Source organism: Chlorocebus sabaeus, chromosome 12 (genome assembly GCF_047675955.1).
Source record: "Chlorocebus sabaeus isolate Y175 chromosome 12, mChlSab1.0.hap1, whole genome shotgun sequence".
Taxonomy (NCBI): domain Eukaryota; kingdom Metazoa; phylum Chordata; class Mammalia; order Primates; family Cercopithecidae; genus Chlorocebus; species Chlorocebus sabaeus.
This window is the reverse complement of record NC_132915.1, coordinates 632520-646551: the sequence shown is the minus strand read 5'-3', so window position 1 is coordinate 646551 and position 14032 is coordinate 632520. Positions and strand designations below refer to the sequence as shown.

The following is a 14032-nucleotide window of genomic DNA, read 5'->3' as shown; positions in this document are numbered from 1 at the left end:
AGTAACTTGATGTTTCGAAAAATGGTCAAATCACAGGTTTTGTGGTTAAAAAAATAAAACGGCCTTTTTTCTACCTACTCTAAACCTTCTGTCAAGATTCACCCAGTAAGTGGAGTGAGCTTCCTGAGGAGTCCGAGCGTTATGTGTGGTCCTTATGTGAGATACCAAGTAAAGGGCGCTGTGAACGTGCTGCGCGGCCCTGGGATCCTTCCCTCACGGTGCCCAACACCTGCAACGGAGCACATGCTTCCTGGCCCCGCCGCTGATCACACCAGCTGGCATTTTCACTCTCCACAGTGATTTTTCAAAATACTTACAAAGAATATTTAACTGAAATGCTCTTGCCTTTCACTGTGGCAGCTCCCTTCTTGATTGATCTAGGAATATATTTCACAGGAAAATATGGTCTCAGCCACCCCCGTGTCCAGCCTTACTCTTTCAGCAAGAGCTGAATTAAAGGGCATCTGGGGGTGAACACTCCTGGTCCTCTGTGAAAGCTGTTTGAGAAATCACTGGCCAGGCGACGTGCTCAGAGAACAGCTACTCCTGCTCCAGCACAGTGCTCAGAGGGACGCCGAGGGCAGTGGCTCCCCAGGCAGGCCCACACTCCCTTGCTTGCAATTTTGCTTGTGAGAGCACGTTCTCCCTCAACAACTCATAAAATTTATTTGGTTTGGAAAGTTATGTCTGCTAATCCATAAGGGACAGACTGTCCAGAAGTGCTGGGTGGTCTTCAGTGTGTCCAAATCCTGTGGCTTCAGCTCAGCAAGTTCCCCAAGCAGTGGCGTAAGAGCTGGAGCCTCTCCATGGACACTTTCCCGTAGACGGAACATCCCAGCCACATGTTGACACAGCGAGGCTGATCCAGTCAATCAGTGCAAATTACCAGCCGCGCCCAACACCCCCTCCCCAGATGTGCTGCGTGGTCATTTGGAAACCACACGCTTTCTTTGACCAATGCACCCTACCCCGTGTTTAGCCTTCCAACTATTTGCTTAACCACAGTACACCAGTGGAATTTCATCTGTTTGACAATTGGCTGGTGTCTTTGGCCTTGGCTTCCACATGCAGTCATATATTTTCAGCAATGGGCTGCCTGTCTTTTAAACAGCAAATGCTTGGCCCTCTTTATGGTTTAGATAACCTTGAGGAACTTTTAAGTTTCTTGGCCTAAATGTCAACTTTTCATGTCTGTCCCTGGGGCTGCCGTCATAGGCACCTGCAGGCTACAGATTGCACAAAAGCTTCCTGGGTGGGCTGCTGAGGTCCTTTTGTAAGTATAAGTAATTCAGCATGACATGTCCTCTGAGGTCATCCGAATCTGCTGCTTCAAAAATACTGAGAAGCTTGAAGATTGGATGGAGAATTTGTTCTATATGCCTGAATGAATGAGACAGTGAACAAGTGAGAAAAAAGAATGAAGGCGTGACTGTGATACAATAAGAAATGTGCATTTGGTCTTCATCCAGGCTCCTAAAACCCTTGGAATTTCCTGAGTATTGAGGTGAGAAGAGCATCTTTTATTATTCATAAGTCCCTTTCTCCACACCTGGGTGTAGGCTAATGAAGTGACTCCTGGTAGGCCCCCAGATAGCCTCGGGATGGGGTCTGGTAGGCAGAGGAACCAACCACACCTGACGCTCAGAGTTCGACCTGATCACTACTGGCCAGTGATTTAATCAGTTGTGCTTACATTGTGAGACCTCCATAAAAAACCTAGATCACTACTGGCCAGCGATTTAATCGGTTGTGCTTACATTGTGAGACCTCCATAAAAAACCTAAACTGTGGGGTTCAGTCAGCTTCCAGGTTAGTGGTCACATCCAGGTGCTGGGAAGGTGACCTGTCTGGAGAGAGCCCCGGAAGCTCTGAACCTTCCCCCAGGCCTGGCCTAATGCGTCTCTTCCATGTGGCTATTCCTGAGTTGTATCCTTCAGAATAAACTGGCAAAGGCAAATACAGTGTCTTCCTGAGTTCTGTGAGCCATTCTAGCAAATTGTCAAACCTGAGGAGAGGATCATTGGAACCTCTGATTTTATAGCTAGTTGGGCAGAAGAATGAGAGGCCCAGACTTGTAGCTGGCATCTGAAGTGGGGGCAGTCTTGTGGGACTGAGCCCTTAACCTGTGGGGTGGGGTGTGTGCTAACACCAGGTGGTGTCAGAATTGAATCACTGGACACCCAGTTGGTGTCTAGAGAGTTGGGAGCATTGGTTTGTGTGGAGGAAGAAAATCCACACAGGGAGTGTGAGAAGTGCTCTGTGAGTAAAAACAGCTCCTAGTAGTAGGAATGACTGACATACCAGTCTCTGACTGACCACTCTAACACTCGCAGCTCAGGGGTGGCTCTGAGTGTTAAATAGGGCAGCCATATGATTTAAAATCTAGACCATGCCACTTTTGAGAGTTAAAAGAGGTCCCTTTTTTAAGTGTGGTGGGATAACAGAAATAAACTTACAAACTAGGACAAATACTTACACTAAGATTTAAATGGGTTGAACGACTGTAATATTCTTAGTACGGTGCGTGGTATCCACAGTAAATACCCCGTAACCATTAGCGTCTACAGCCACTCCACCCTGAATGTGCCTAGTCTCGCCTGATCTTGGAAGCCGAAGGGGGTTGGGCCTGGGGAGTAGCGGGTGCTATAGGCTTTAAAAAATAAAAATAAAAAGTCAGGCACAGTGGCACACACCTGTAATCCCAGTTACTCAGGAGGCTGAAGCAGGAGAATCACTTGAGGCCAGGAGTTCCACCCTGGGCAATATAGCAAGACCCTGTCTCTAAAAAATAAAAATAAGTGTTAGTGGCTGGGCGCAGTGGCTCACACCTGTAATCCCAGCACTTTGAAGGCTGAGGCGGGTGGATCACCTGAGGTCAGGAATTTAAGACCAGCCTGGCCAACATGGTGAAATCCCATCTCTACTAAAAATACAAAAATTAGCCAGGCATGGTGGCACACACCTGTAGTCCCAGCTACTCAGGAGGCTGAGGCAGGAGAATTGCTTGAACCTGGGAGGCAGAGATTGCAGTGAGCCGAGATCGTGCCATTGCACTCCATCCTGGGCGACAAGAGCAAAACTCTATCTCAAAAAAAAAATCCAAAAAAAAAAAAAACCAACAAACAAACTGTAAACTGTTAGCATATTGCTGTTCCCATTATTGACTTTAGTAATTGTATTATTTTTGACAATGTGTAGTATTAAGTTTTCACAAACTCATATTTTTCCCCCTAACAAAAGAACCACTGAACTAAAACCAGATGTAAGCTTAATTCCCATTACTGAAAGAGCTAATATGGCTTCCAGCAGTGCTTAATAAGAAAACAATTCATTATCTTATCAGAAGAACCTAATTTATGCTTCTTTACTAATTTATGTATTAGTAGTTTACTCATCTGTTATGCTCTTGCATAGCAAATTACCCCAAAAAAGGAGCCTAACTAGAATTACTCTGGGGAGCCGCAGATTCTTTTGAATACCCTCAGTATCGCTCTAGCCATTTTACAAATCAGGAAAATGAGACCTCTGGAAATGAAAACGTAAATTACAAGAAAGGGCCGATCTACAATCAAGCTGTTGGGTTTATGTTTTTTTCAACTTAGATAAGAAAAATCCAGATTTAAATGTTGTCATATCATACAGGTGAGTGTTTAAACAAAGAAAGGTCAGCATAATACCAAGGATAAAAAGGTGGCAAAGAATTAGCAGTAACTAAAACTCCCATTTCTATTAATATTGTTTATCCATGATTGAAACTGAGAGACTTCCTCATATCTTTTTTTTTTTTTTTTTTGCGACAGGGTCTCACTCTGTCACCTAGGCTAGAGAGCAGTGGCACAGTCACGGCTCACTGCAGCCTCGACCTCCCAGGCTCAGGTGATTCTTTCACCTCAGCCTCCCGAGTGGCTGGGACTACAGGCATGTGCCACCATGCCTTGCTAATTATTTTGTATTTCTGGTGGAGACCAGGTTTTGCCATGTTGCCCAGACTGGTCTTGAACTCCTGGACTCAAACAGTCCACCTTCCTCGACCTCCCAAAGTGCTGGGACTACAGGCATGAGACACTGTGCCCGGCCACATCCTGTTTTTTTAACCTTAATAAGATATGGTCACAAATTTAGTCATAGAAAACTTTACTTTTCTAACAAAAATCTGCTGTGTAATTGACAGACATTCTGGTGTGTTTGGGGTTGGACATTTCTTCTGCTTGTTGGCGGCTGCCTTTTGAGAGGTGAGCTGCTCTGCACATACAGATGATAATGATGGCAACCTTTGAATTACGATGCATTGCTTAGATCAGGCTGTCACCTAAATACAACTTTAGGATCAAACAGTGTCCTTTTCAGTTCCTTGGAATTAAGCAGTTCTCCAGAACAGTTCAATCCAAGTTTTGTGAGTTTCTCTGGCAACCCAAACAGCCTTGGTCTCTTTCTGGTTTGAAAAGGTGGACTGTTGCCGGCGCACCTTTGTCTTGGCTGAGGAAGCCCTGGCCGCCTCTCTACCACTCAGACAGCTTTAGAACACAGCCCCTCAGATGGGCCTCCCTCATCAAGAACCTTTCTTGTGAAGAATTTAATTCTGCATTCTGGTTTTTTGTTTGTTTGTTTTGTTTCGTTTTTTGTAGCTATAAAAATATTTGGAGCCAAAATTATTTAATAAGCCGTTGGACCAATTTCTTTACCTGCTACCTCTTTTTGGAAAGGATGAGAAAACACAACTTCCTCACTAAACTCAGTATTTGGGGGAAACAAAGTAGAGTTTTCTAAATGTCAAGGGGGCATCTGTTGGAAGAGTCTGTTGGACAGGGGAGAACGTCCTGTTTAGGCTTCCCTGCCTCATGTCAGACACTGTCACTGTAAATCAGATTTCTAAGTGGAGCCCTGACTGGAAGCCTACTGTTCATTATTTTAAAGGAGAAAATAGTAATGTATTACACATAAATTCTAAATGTCCTATCCATTCCCTAAAACATAACTATGATACAGAAAACTCTCCTAATTATTAGGTAGGGATTTGGGGGAGTCAAGTTTTTATCTTACTCTGTTTTCTTGAATTCATGATTTTGGTCAATTCCAGGCAGGATAGATGGAACCAGTATAGAGAAGAAAAAGGACAACCTTAGCATTTCTGTCACTAACACATTGAACAGAATGGAATTTTTTAGTCTCCCTAAAAGCATTTTTTTCTTTTTTACTTTATTGGCTCTTTAAATTTTCCACAGAATATGTGTGTGTGTGTGTAGATATATATATTCATTCTATCAGGTCAAACAATACAGCACAGGGTATATACAGAAGATGTTCATTACCTCCTCCTCATCCTCCAGTAATTTTGGTAGCCATACCTTGTGCTTGTTAAACATAAAGTCCATATAAAGCCATTTTCTGCTCACTGTCGAAACAAAAGGAGCATCACACCACAGCCACATCACTCCAGAGCCTGCATGTTAACCAGCACGTCTTAAATACCCCTCCCAGGACACGGATCCAGCTCATTTGAAATAGGGGCATGCTCCATGGCACAGACCCACACTCTGTTCCGCCGTCCCCATGGGTGCACACTGCAGTGTTTCTAGTTTTGTCCCGATCATATTTAAGGATTGCAGTAAATATCCTCAGACTGATGTTTCTGTCTCTGCCAGGCAAATTCACAGCAGTGCGATGATGAAGACGGGGGTGTGTGTCTTGCATTTGCTTCAGTGGCACCACCTGACTGGCCGTGTGAAGCCACTGCCCGCCTGCCTGTGAGGAGGTGCACCCTGTGCCGACCCCAGCACTGCGTGTTGTCACTCTTCTCAGTGCCTGCACGGGGAAGGTGAAACTGAGACTGCATTGGTGCATTTCCCTCCTTTACTGTTAGATGAGAGAGCTGCATGTTTTTAAAGGCCGTTTGCAGTGCTTTTTCTGTGATTTGCCTTTTTATTTAAAGCCGGCCTGGTTCAGAGCACCATGTAGAATACAAATATGTTGGCTTGGCCAAATTCTGTTAGGCAAGCATGTCAAGATCATACCGCTTCAGCGATTCCTTCATTCAGGAGTGATTACAAAGAGTTAAGTCACTGATATTTTAGAGCAAAATCTATCCAAATATTAAACACGGGTCCATAAACGTAATCACTCACAGCAATTAGTAGAGTGTGCTCTGAATCCAGGCTCTAATGAAAAGACAGCCATTAACACACATTGTTTTCAAACTAGAACGGGCGCACCACGCACTTTACTGACTGGAGTGTGACTCGTGTGCCTGCGTGATATGCAGTGTCCATTCGTTCCTGCCGCTGACGGGTCGGTTCTGTGAATTTGCTGCTGCTCCTGGTGGCCTGGCCCGAGTGCTGCAGCAGCCTCCCCGCCACCACCTGGCGGGTGAAGGACACGCACCGTGCCATGGCTCTCGGCCAGGATGTGGTGCTGGCAGAAGACCTCGCTGCAGTGAAACGCCTTTCCAGTGACACACAGATTCCTATCACATGGATCCTGGAAAAAGATAAGGCATGAGGAAAGCTGGTCAAAGCCAGCACTGCTGCTTGAGAAGGGAGGAGCCACTGAGAGGCGAACTCTCCTCTTCAGAGCTTCCTGGCTCCATGATGGAAGCTACGAGCACCCTCTCCACACCCAGGGGTGTTCTGCTCCCCGCTGATTGCTGGACAGGAACCCCTCCCCAGGGCTCCACTGATGCGGCTAGAATTGGCTGACCACCTGGATGGAAGAGCCTTTCCTCTTCACAAGGGGCATAAGCACAGGCACGGCGTGTGGCCCACCCAGTCAATCTGCCGGCTGTTCCGCGGAGCCCAGGCCCGGCTTCCTGCACCCCTCCAGAGCCAGTGTGGGCCTGTACTCACTCCACCTCAGCCCCCCCGGCTTCAGGTCTTACCAGCTGCGAGTCCTGGTCCTCTCTGACCTCGGCTGCCTCTTCTGTGCGAGGAAGGGATAATTTTGTACCTGTTTTATAGGGCTGTTCTGGGGATTCAAGTGCAAACGAAACAGCATCATTCCAGCCCCTGCTGCTCAGCCTCTCCCACTCCTCTGCGCCTTGCCCGTCGGCAGCCTTTCAGGAGCACGCTAGGCCCCACCTCTGGGCCGCCGCCTGGCATCACTCCTGTCACCGCCAGTCCTCTGAAGTCCTATCTCCAGTCCTGACTTCACCTCCACTCCTCTCCTCCCTCCACCACGCGCTCCCATCCAGGGCCTGCCCGGCACACCCAGGGTTCCTTCGCCCTCTGCGGCACTGCTCAGAGGCACACTTCCTGCCCGAGGCCTGTGTTGTGTCGTGCTCTGGGGACAGCGTCCTCTGCTTCTGTGCCTCTTGCCATCTGCAGCTGCTCCTCCTCCCCTGCCTGCCTCTCCACTCAGAGCTTCCTCCCTTGGGGTTCTGTCACCCAAGGTACCTTCAGCCCAGACCTCTCCCGGAGCTTCCACCTTGGATATTCAAGGACCTGTTGAATATCTGCTCGATTGTGCCTCAGACACTCCAAATCCACACACTTCAAACTGATCTCTTAGTAAATCCTCCAGAAATCATTTCTTCCCTTCTTTTCATCTGAGTACATGGCATGTCCAGTACTGAGGGGGTGTGGCACCATGGCATTCATCTGAGTACATGGCATGTCCGGTACTGAGGGAGTGTGGCACCATGGCAGGGCTTTGCCAGGTGTGGGAAGTGGGGAGATGAGGAACGGGACCTGCTGGTGGGTCCTGGACAAGTTGAAGCTCAGGGTGTGAGCGGGAGATCAGGGGGCTCTGAGGTGAATGTGCCCTCCCTGCCTTCCCCTGCCTTCTGCCAGCTCCTGCGCAGTCTCCCTGGGTCTTCAGCATCTTCCCTGCTGCTTTTGCTCCAGGATCAACCCAGGACAAGGTCTGCAGGAGCTACACCAAGCAAGCAAAAAAGTGAAACCTCTAGGAACTGCTCCCCACGTCCCTTGCTCTGTCCCTGGACCCAGTTGCTGGCTTCCCCAGTTGCTGGCTTCCCACCTGCTCTGCAGAGAAGTGGCCCCCAAGTCATGGTGCAGGGACAGGCCCTTCTTGAAGGGGTTGTTGGGTCAGGGGGGGCTTGTGCCCCCACTTTAGTTTTCTGTATTAATAGCAGTAGCGTCTGTGGCAGCCAGAGAGTGGGAGGGGGTGACAGTGACTGCTGGAAAGCCAGGCCTTGGAACACACGTGCTGTCCTTTCCCCACCTCAAGATTTGTGTGCATCTGGCTTCATTTCTATTTGCTTATTTTCCTTGGGCAAGACAGGAGGGAGACTAATGCATAAAGACATCAAGTTTGAAAAGCACCCACTGGGGAGCACCCACTGTCTGGGATGTGCAGGTAAAGGGCAGGTGGCCCTGGGGGGCAGCTCTAGTGTATCCCAGAGCCAGCCGTTGGGGCTCAGAGTCAGACACGTGCCCCTCATGCTTCCTCCAAGGAGGGGAAGTGGAGCCCCAATTCACTGACACAAGAGGACCTTAATATATTTTCCTTGAGAAACAAATGTAGCTACACAAAATGGTTGTGTTTGTGGAGTACTGGGGCTCAGGCCTGTAATCCGAACATCTTAGGAGGCTGAGGCAGGAAGATTGTTTGAGGCCAGGAGTTTGAGGCCAAACTGGGCAAAATAGCAAGACCCCTATCTTTGCAAGAAAAAAGCAAGATGTGGTGACGTGCACCTGTAGTCCCAGCTACTGGGGAGACTGACGGAGGAGGATCACTCGAGCCCAGGAGTTTGTGGTTACAGGGAGCTTTGATTACACCACTGCACTCTAGCTTGGGTGAGAGAGCGAGACTTTGCATCTATTTTTTTTTTTTAAGGAGCCTTTGATTCCCAGTCCTGTTAACCTATCCAGTGTCACACTTAAGGTCCAGTGCATCAACTAGGCTATAACCACCATATATGAAATTGGATTTTTTTCTTTTGAGATAAAGTCTTTCTCTTTTGCCCAGGTTGGAGTGCAGCGACGTGAACACGGCTCACTACAGCTTCAGCCTCCTGGGCTCTAGCAATTCTCCTGCCTTAGCCTCCCAAGTAGCTGGGATTACAGGTGTGACATCACCATGCCAGGCTAATTTTTTTAAAAACATTTTTTTTTTGTAGATCCAGGGCCTCACTGTTTGACCAAGCTGGTCTTGAACTCCTGGGCTCAAGTGGTCCTTCCACCTCAGTCTCTCCAAGTATTGGGATTATAGGTGTGAGCCACTGCATCTGGCCTTGAAATTGTTAGAAATATTTTCAACTTTCAAGCAACCGATTACAGTTACAGTTATTGAATGTTTATGTGCCAAGCCCTGTGCTAATCACTGCAGGTGTGTTGTTGCATTTCATCCTTACAAGAACACTGTGAAGGAGATAGGCCCATTTTACAGATGAATAAACTGAGGTGAACTTCCCCAAGATCATACAATTAGTAGGCAGTGGCGCTGGGACTGAAACCCAGGTCCACGTCCCTATTGTGAGGCATGATGATACACATTTGAACACGCTTATTTCTTCAGTTAGAGACTAGGCATCACAAGGCCTTTCCATCCCGTTTTTTATCGCTCCCTCTTTCTTCCATCACTAGACATTTGCTTATTCTTTTTGAAAGCAATTTTTTTCCTAAGCATTTCTGATTTCTTAAGGTGAGTTGAAGTGGAAGCATATTCACATTATTTTGCAAATGAGTACTTGGTAAATATTCACTGGTTCTATAAATTATTAGCCACTGCTATGACCGTGATGAGAAGAAGTCTCACAAATTGGATTAGTGATTGCATTTTGAACTTTCTTAATCTTCTTTTTTCAGTAAGCCATTTCTATTTAAAGTTTTGTTTATTTCTTTCTGAAAGGAAGAAGATTTCTCTCCCCATGTCGGCTGTAGTCTGCCTCTGGCTTCGGCACCTTCCCAGCCTTGAAAAAGCAATGCTGCATCTTTTTGAAAAGCTAATCTCCAGTGAGAGAAATTGTCTGAGAAGGATCGAATGCTTTATAAAAGATTCATCGCTGGTACGTGCTGGGCTTTGATGAAGGGAAAAAATCCTTGAAGGAGATGCTGGGAATCATTTCTTTTAGTCAGAGAATGAAAGGGGGGGATGTAAACAAAAGAGCAATTGGAACCTTTATAAATAATCGTGTATTTACATTTTATTTTTGAAATTGCTAACGTAGGGGCTTTTCTGCATCCTTGGAGCACGCAGGGAGAGATTCGAGGTTTACTTGATTGATGTGCCATATATCACATGTTCACCAGAATTGACATTTGCACAACAGACTTTTTAAAAACAGTATTTATTATTTCAGCATGGAAAATAAGTTTTTAGAAATGAACTTATGGGTAAGAGGAGGAATCAATTAAAAACATTCAAAAAATAAACTTTTAGCTCTTCAGTAGAGGAAAGGTGAAATACTCGAGAGACACAAAACCTCAGAAAAATGGTTAAAGCAGCAGAACCTGCTAAGACTTCTGTAAGTTTTCTTTTGGTGTGAGGCCACCTGCCTTCACCCTCCCCTGCGCAGTGATGCCGGCTCCCTTCCCCCTCAGGACTATGCAGCCGGGGACTCCGGCCCACGTGGGCACCCTGGGCTCTCAGCGGCCCTCGCCACCACTGACTCGCCAGTCATCTTCCTTCGTGGGAGGCAGCTCTGTGGGACTGGAGCACATTTTGTAGGACGGGAATAAAGACCAAGGCACCCTGAAAAAACGATTCAGAAACCTGCAGTTGCTTTGTCTTCCAGGAGCCCCAGCGGACTCTGCCCTGTTTCCCTTTAGCTTTCGTAACCTGCAGCGATGTGGCACAGAGATTGCCTTCCACCTCTTCCTGCTCCTACAAGCAGAGAAAGTGAGTTCCGAGAGCCACAGGGAACAGTCCGGTCTTCAGTTGTTGGCCGGGACTCTGGGAAGGAGGGAGTGTTCACCCTCGCCCTTGAGCTGAGACTGAGGAAGTCTCTGAGGTTGGCTGTGCCCACTTGTCCTACCTCCTAGAGGCCTTCAACTTGTTTAGTTCAGTTGGGACTTCTGTGTTGTTTCTTTCTCTTTCTAGTTGCCGACTGTCTAAGGGAATCCTAATGGAATCAGTTGCCTTCCTCCTTGATCCCGTTTCTCCCCTTGTTTCATGGCCCCTTTCACCTTTCCCTCGGCCTCCCAGGGCAACGTGCATAGGGTTGCAGGTGCTGACAGCCACGCTGCTCTCACCCATACCTCAGGCTGCGCACACTGATCCCACCTGACTTGAAAGTTTGCCATGATAGAAGAGAAAGGAAGACGTGTATATTAAGACTGAGAGCGCCCAAAGAGATTTCTTAAGGATAATTACTACCTAACCTTACCATCCAAAAGAGTCGTATATTAAGGCAAGAAATAGGAATGCACCTTATTTTAAAATGATTGCAGTACAATTCAAAATAAATCACGACTTTCAGAAGCCCTCTGACAGCCCATTCCTGGTGATTCAAGGTCATAAATTACCTCTATTGTCCACTAAATCTGTTTCTAACTGACATGCGCATACTAGGACTTCAGTTTCTCTGGGCCCTTTTCAGTGGCAAAATATTGTAACTGGGCTATGTGCTTGCTCCCAGGGTGCTTATGACATTTTCTTTAAGTCTTCTCCCTGTTGAGAAATTCTAGTCCCATTGCCTTTTCTCCAGCCTTTCCTTAATCCTTGGATTCTTCTCTGAACCTTCTCCATGTCCTTTTTGCCTGTGGCCCTCATGCCTGAGTAGCACTGTGGTGAGCACGGCAGATGCAAGCAGCGAACGCAGGCTGTCCCATTGCACGTCACTGTATGATGCTCAGTCTGCAGTTTGTAGTTTACAGTAATCTCCCACGAGTCACACAGCTTTGAAGTCCGCTGACTTACAAAAGCTTTTATCAGGATCATGTGTGCAGAAATTCAGAGCTTCCATTATGGCTAAAGGGGGATTCTAGAGGGTGTTATTTGGTTTAATGTATTGTGGCACTGGCAGGATGTGACCTCTCTGCGCCTCATGGTTCCAGGAGGTAATTACAATACAGACGATGAGTGGAAGCCCCTGATGGGTGTGGGCTGTTCTCCTCAGCATCCCAGGCCTGCAGTGCCGGAAAGCCAGGCAGGCTGGAATAGGCCTGTGACGTGGCTAAGTGACTGCAGGGGTAACCTGAAGAGCCTGCTTCCTAATTGCATCATCTGATTCATTTATCGCAGTGCAGCATCTTGGTGCAGTGACAGGACTGTACAGAAGTATCAGAGAGATCTCTGAGACTCGGATAGCACGAGACTGCTGTGCCGTGCTCCAGAGGAAACCTGATGCCTATTACATTATTGTTGGATTCTGAGAGTAATTAAAGTGTGATGGTCTACATAACTTGTGTTTTTATAGAGCACTGTTAATTATGTTTCTCTCTCTTGGGACTATCCAGAATGAGTCCTGGAAATTCTGTAGTTACCAAAATGTAACAAAAACAAAAGATAAAAGTGTGGTACAGGTTGGACGAAGTGAAATGACCTTCCCACATGTTCTTTGGCCTCTTGGACTCGCAGGTCTGGTATTTCCCATTAAGACCATGAATAATGAGGGGTTAGTCTCTTATTACCTGAGTTCCAAATGACTATGTATGTATTTAACATCTAAAATGAAAGAGAAGTTTTCAAAGCCCGTTCACTTTTGAGGCTTCCCCTGTGGCTTCCGTGCGGTAGACCGGACTGCCCTCGGGTCATGCTGTCCGCCACAGTTGGTGGCTCCTACGTCAAGCGAGGTATTAGCCCTAGATGGTCATTTACTGCACAGACTGAAACTTTTCAAAAGCAGATGGTCTTGTGTTTCCCTTGACAGCACGGGCACAGGAAGACCATAATCCGTAGCTTCAGACCTGACCTTAAAAACTGATGTCACCCACAGCAGTGAAAGCCACTTGTTAATTATGCTGCCTTCTTGGCATTATTCGGTTTCCCAAGGCTGGCCCCAAATTGGAAGGATGTTATGTTTTCTAGTTACAATTCTGTTTGTGGAGCCCAGAAAGCTATTGTTTGGATTCCACATTGGAATGAAAAGTGTCTGCAGGGTGTCAGGGTGGCACTGTGCTTGGCTGGCAAGCTGCATGCCAGGGCTGGAAGGTGCCCGGTTCCCATGCCCTCCCTTTCGTTCCTTTGCCGGCAGGGCCCACCTGCAGCTGGGTCCAGAGGAGCCTCATCTTCCCAGGCAGACTTGTCCCTAAAAGAAAAGGAGCAGAGGAGCCTTATCTTTCCAGGCAGACTTGTCCCCAAAAGAAAAGGAGCAGAGGGGCACCCAGCTGAGTGTTCTGTTTCTGTTTCACTAATAGTTGATATCAGAATATGCTTCATTTTCTCTCCTACCTAAAAATCTTTATGGTGCAATTCAGAAGATTTATCTAATAAGAACTTAAGAATAAAAAGCATCTAGATACCTCAGTATATATCCTCCTTGATATGGGATAGGATGTGTTTTTTTCCTCATTCTCCAGTTAGCAATTATAGCACTTCAGAAAGAAAAAGAAACTTCCTTTACACAGACTCCCAGTGTGCAGCTCCTCCTTGGTAAAATGCTGTGCTGAAGAGTTCACTCCACATCCTGGGTGATATCGTCAGTTTGCTGTGCTTAAGTAGCTTTTCAGTAACATGCCAGGGTTTTCTTTTCCTGCTTTTTCAGTCTTTTCAGCACTTCCTTTTGAGCTCTTTAATGTGGTGCATGTAATTGAACAGGCGCTGAAGCAGGTAATTTAGCAGTGGTCCAGTAGTGCTGGCTGATGTGTGTTGCTAAAAGCTGGAAGATTCTGCGTCTTGGACTGGAGTTGCACTTTCCAGAATTAGCCTCAGGGGGGCACCAGATCCTCCAGCATCGTCTCTGTGAAGACAGAGGCCCACACTGCAAGTTTCCTTGCAATGGAATTGCAGTTGGAATTGCAATTGGGGATGCAGACCTTGTGGCCAGAGATGAAGGGAGAGAGGAAAAAACCCCGAAACAAAGCAGGGATGGACCTAGGGGTCATTGCCACTCAGGCTGAGCTGTGAAGCAGCAGGTGGCCAGGAGCTTTCTTCCAGCCTGGGCTACCCTGGCTAATTGGATAGAGGCCACTGGGCAAGG

General features: G+C 47.0%; 1 protein-coding gene across 14 annotated transcripts in view; it reads left to right on the top strand.

Annotated features, from left to right (window-relative positions):
* The window catches only part of FANCC (FA complementation group C), a 325195-nt gene that overhangs the window by 279570 nt on the left and 31593 nt on the right, over positions 1–14032 (top strand). For all 14 annotated transcript variants that reach the window (XM_073021384.1, XM_007969912.3, XM_073021383.1 and 11 more), the window contains one exon: positions 9802–9958. In XM_073021384.1, coding sequence (XP_072877485.1) covers positions 9802–9958 — 157 coding nt within the window. The remainder of the gene's footprint in view (positions 1–9801; positions 9959–14032) is intronic.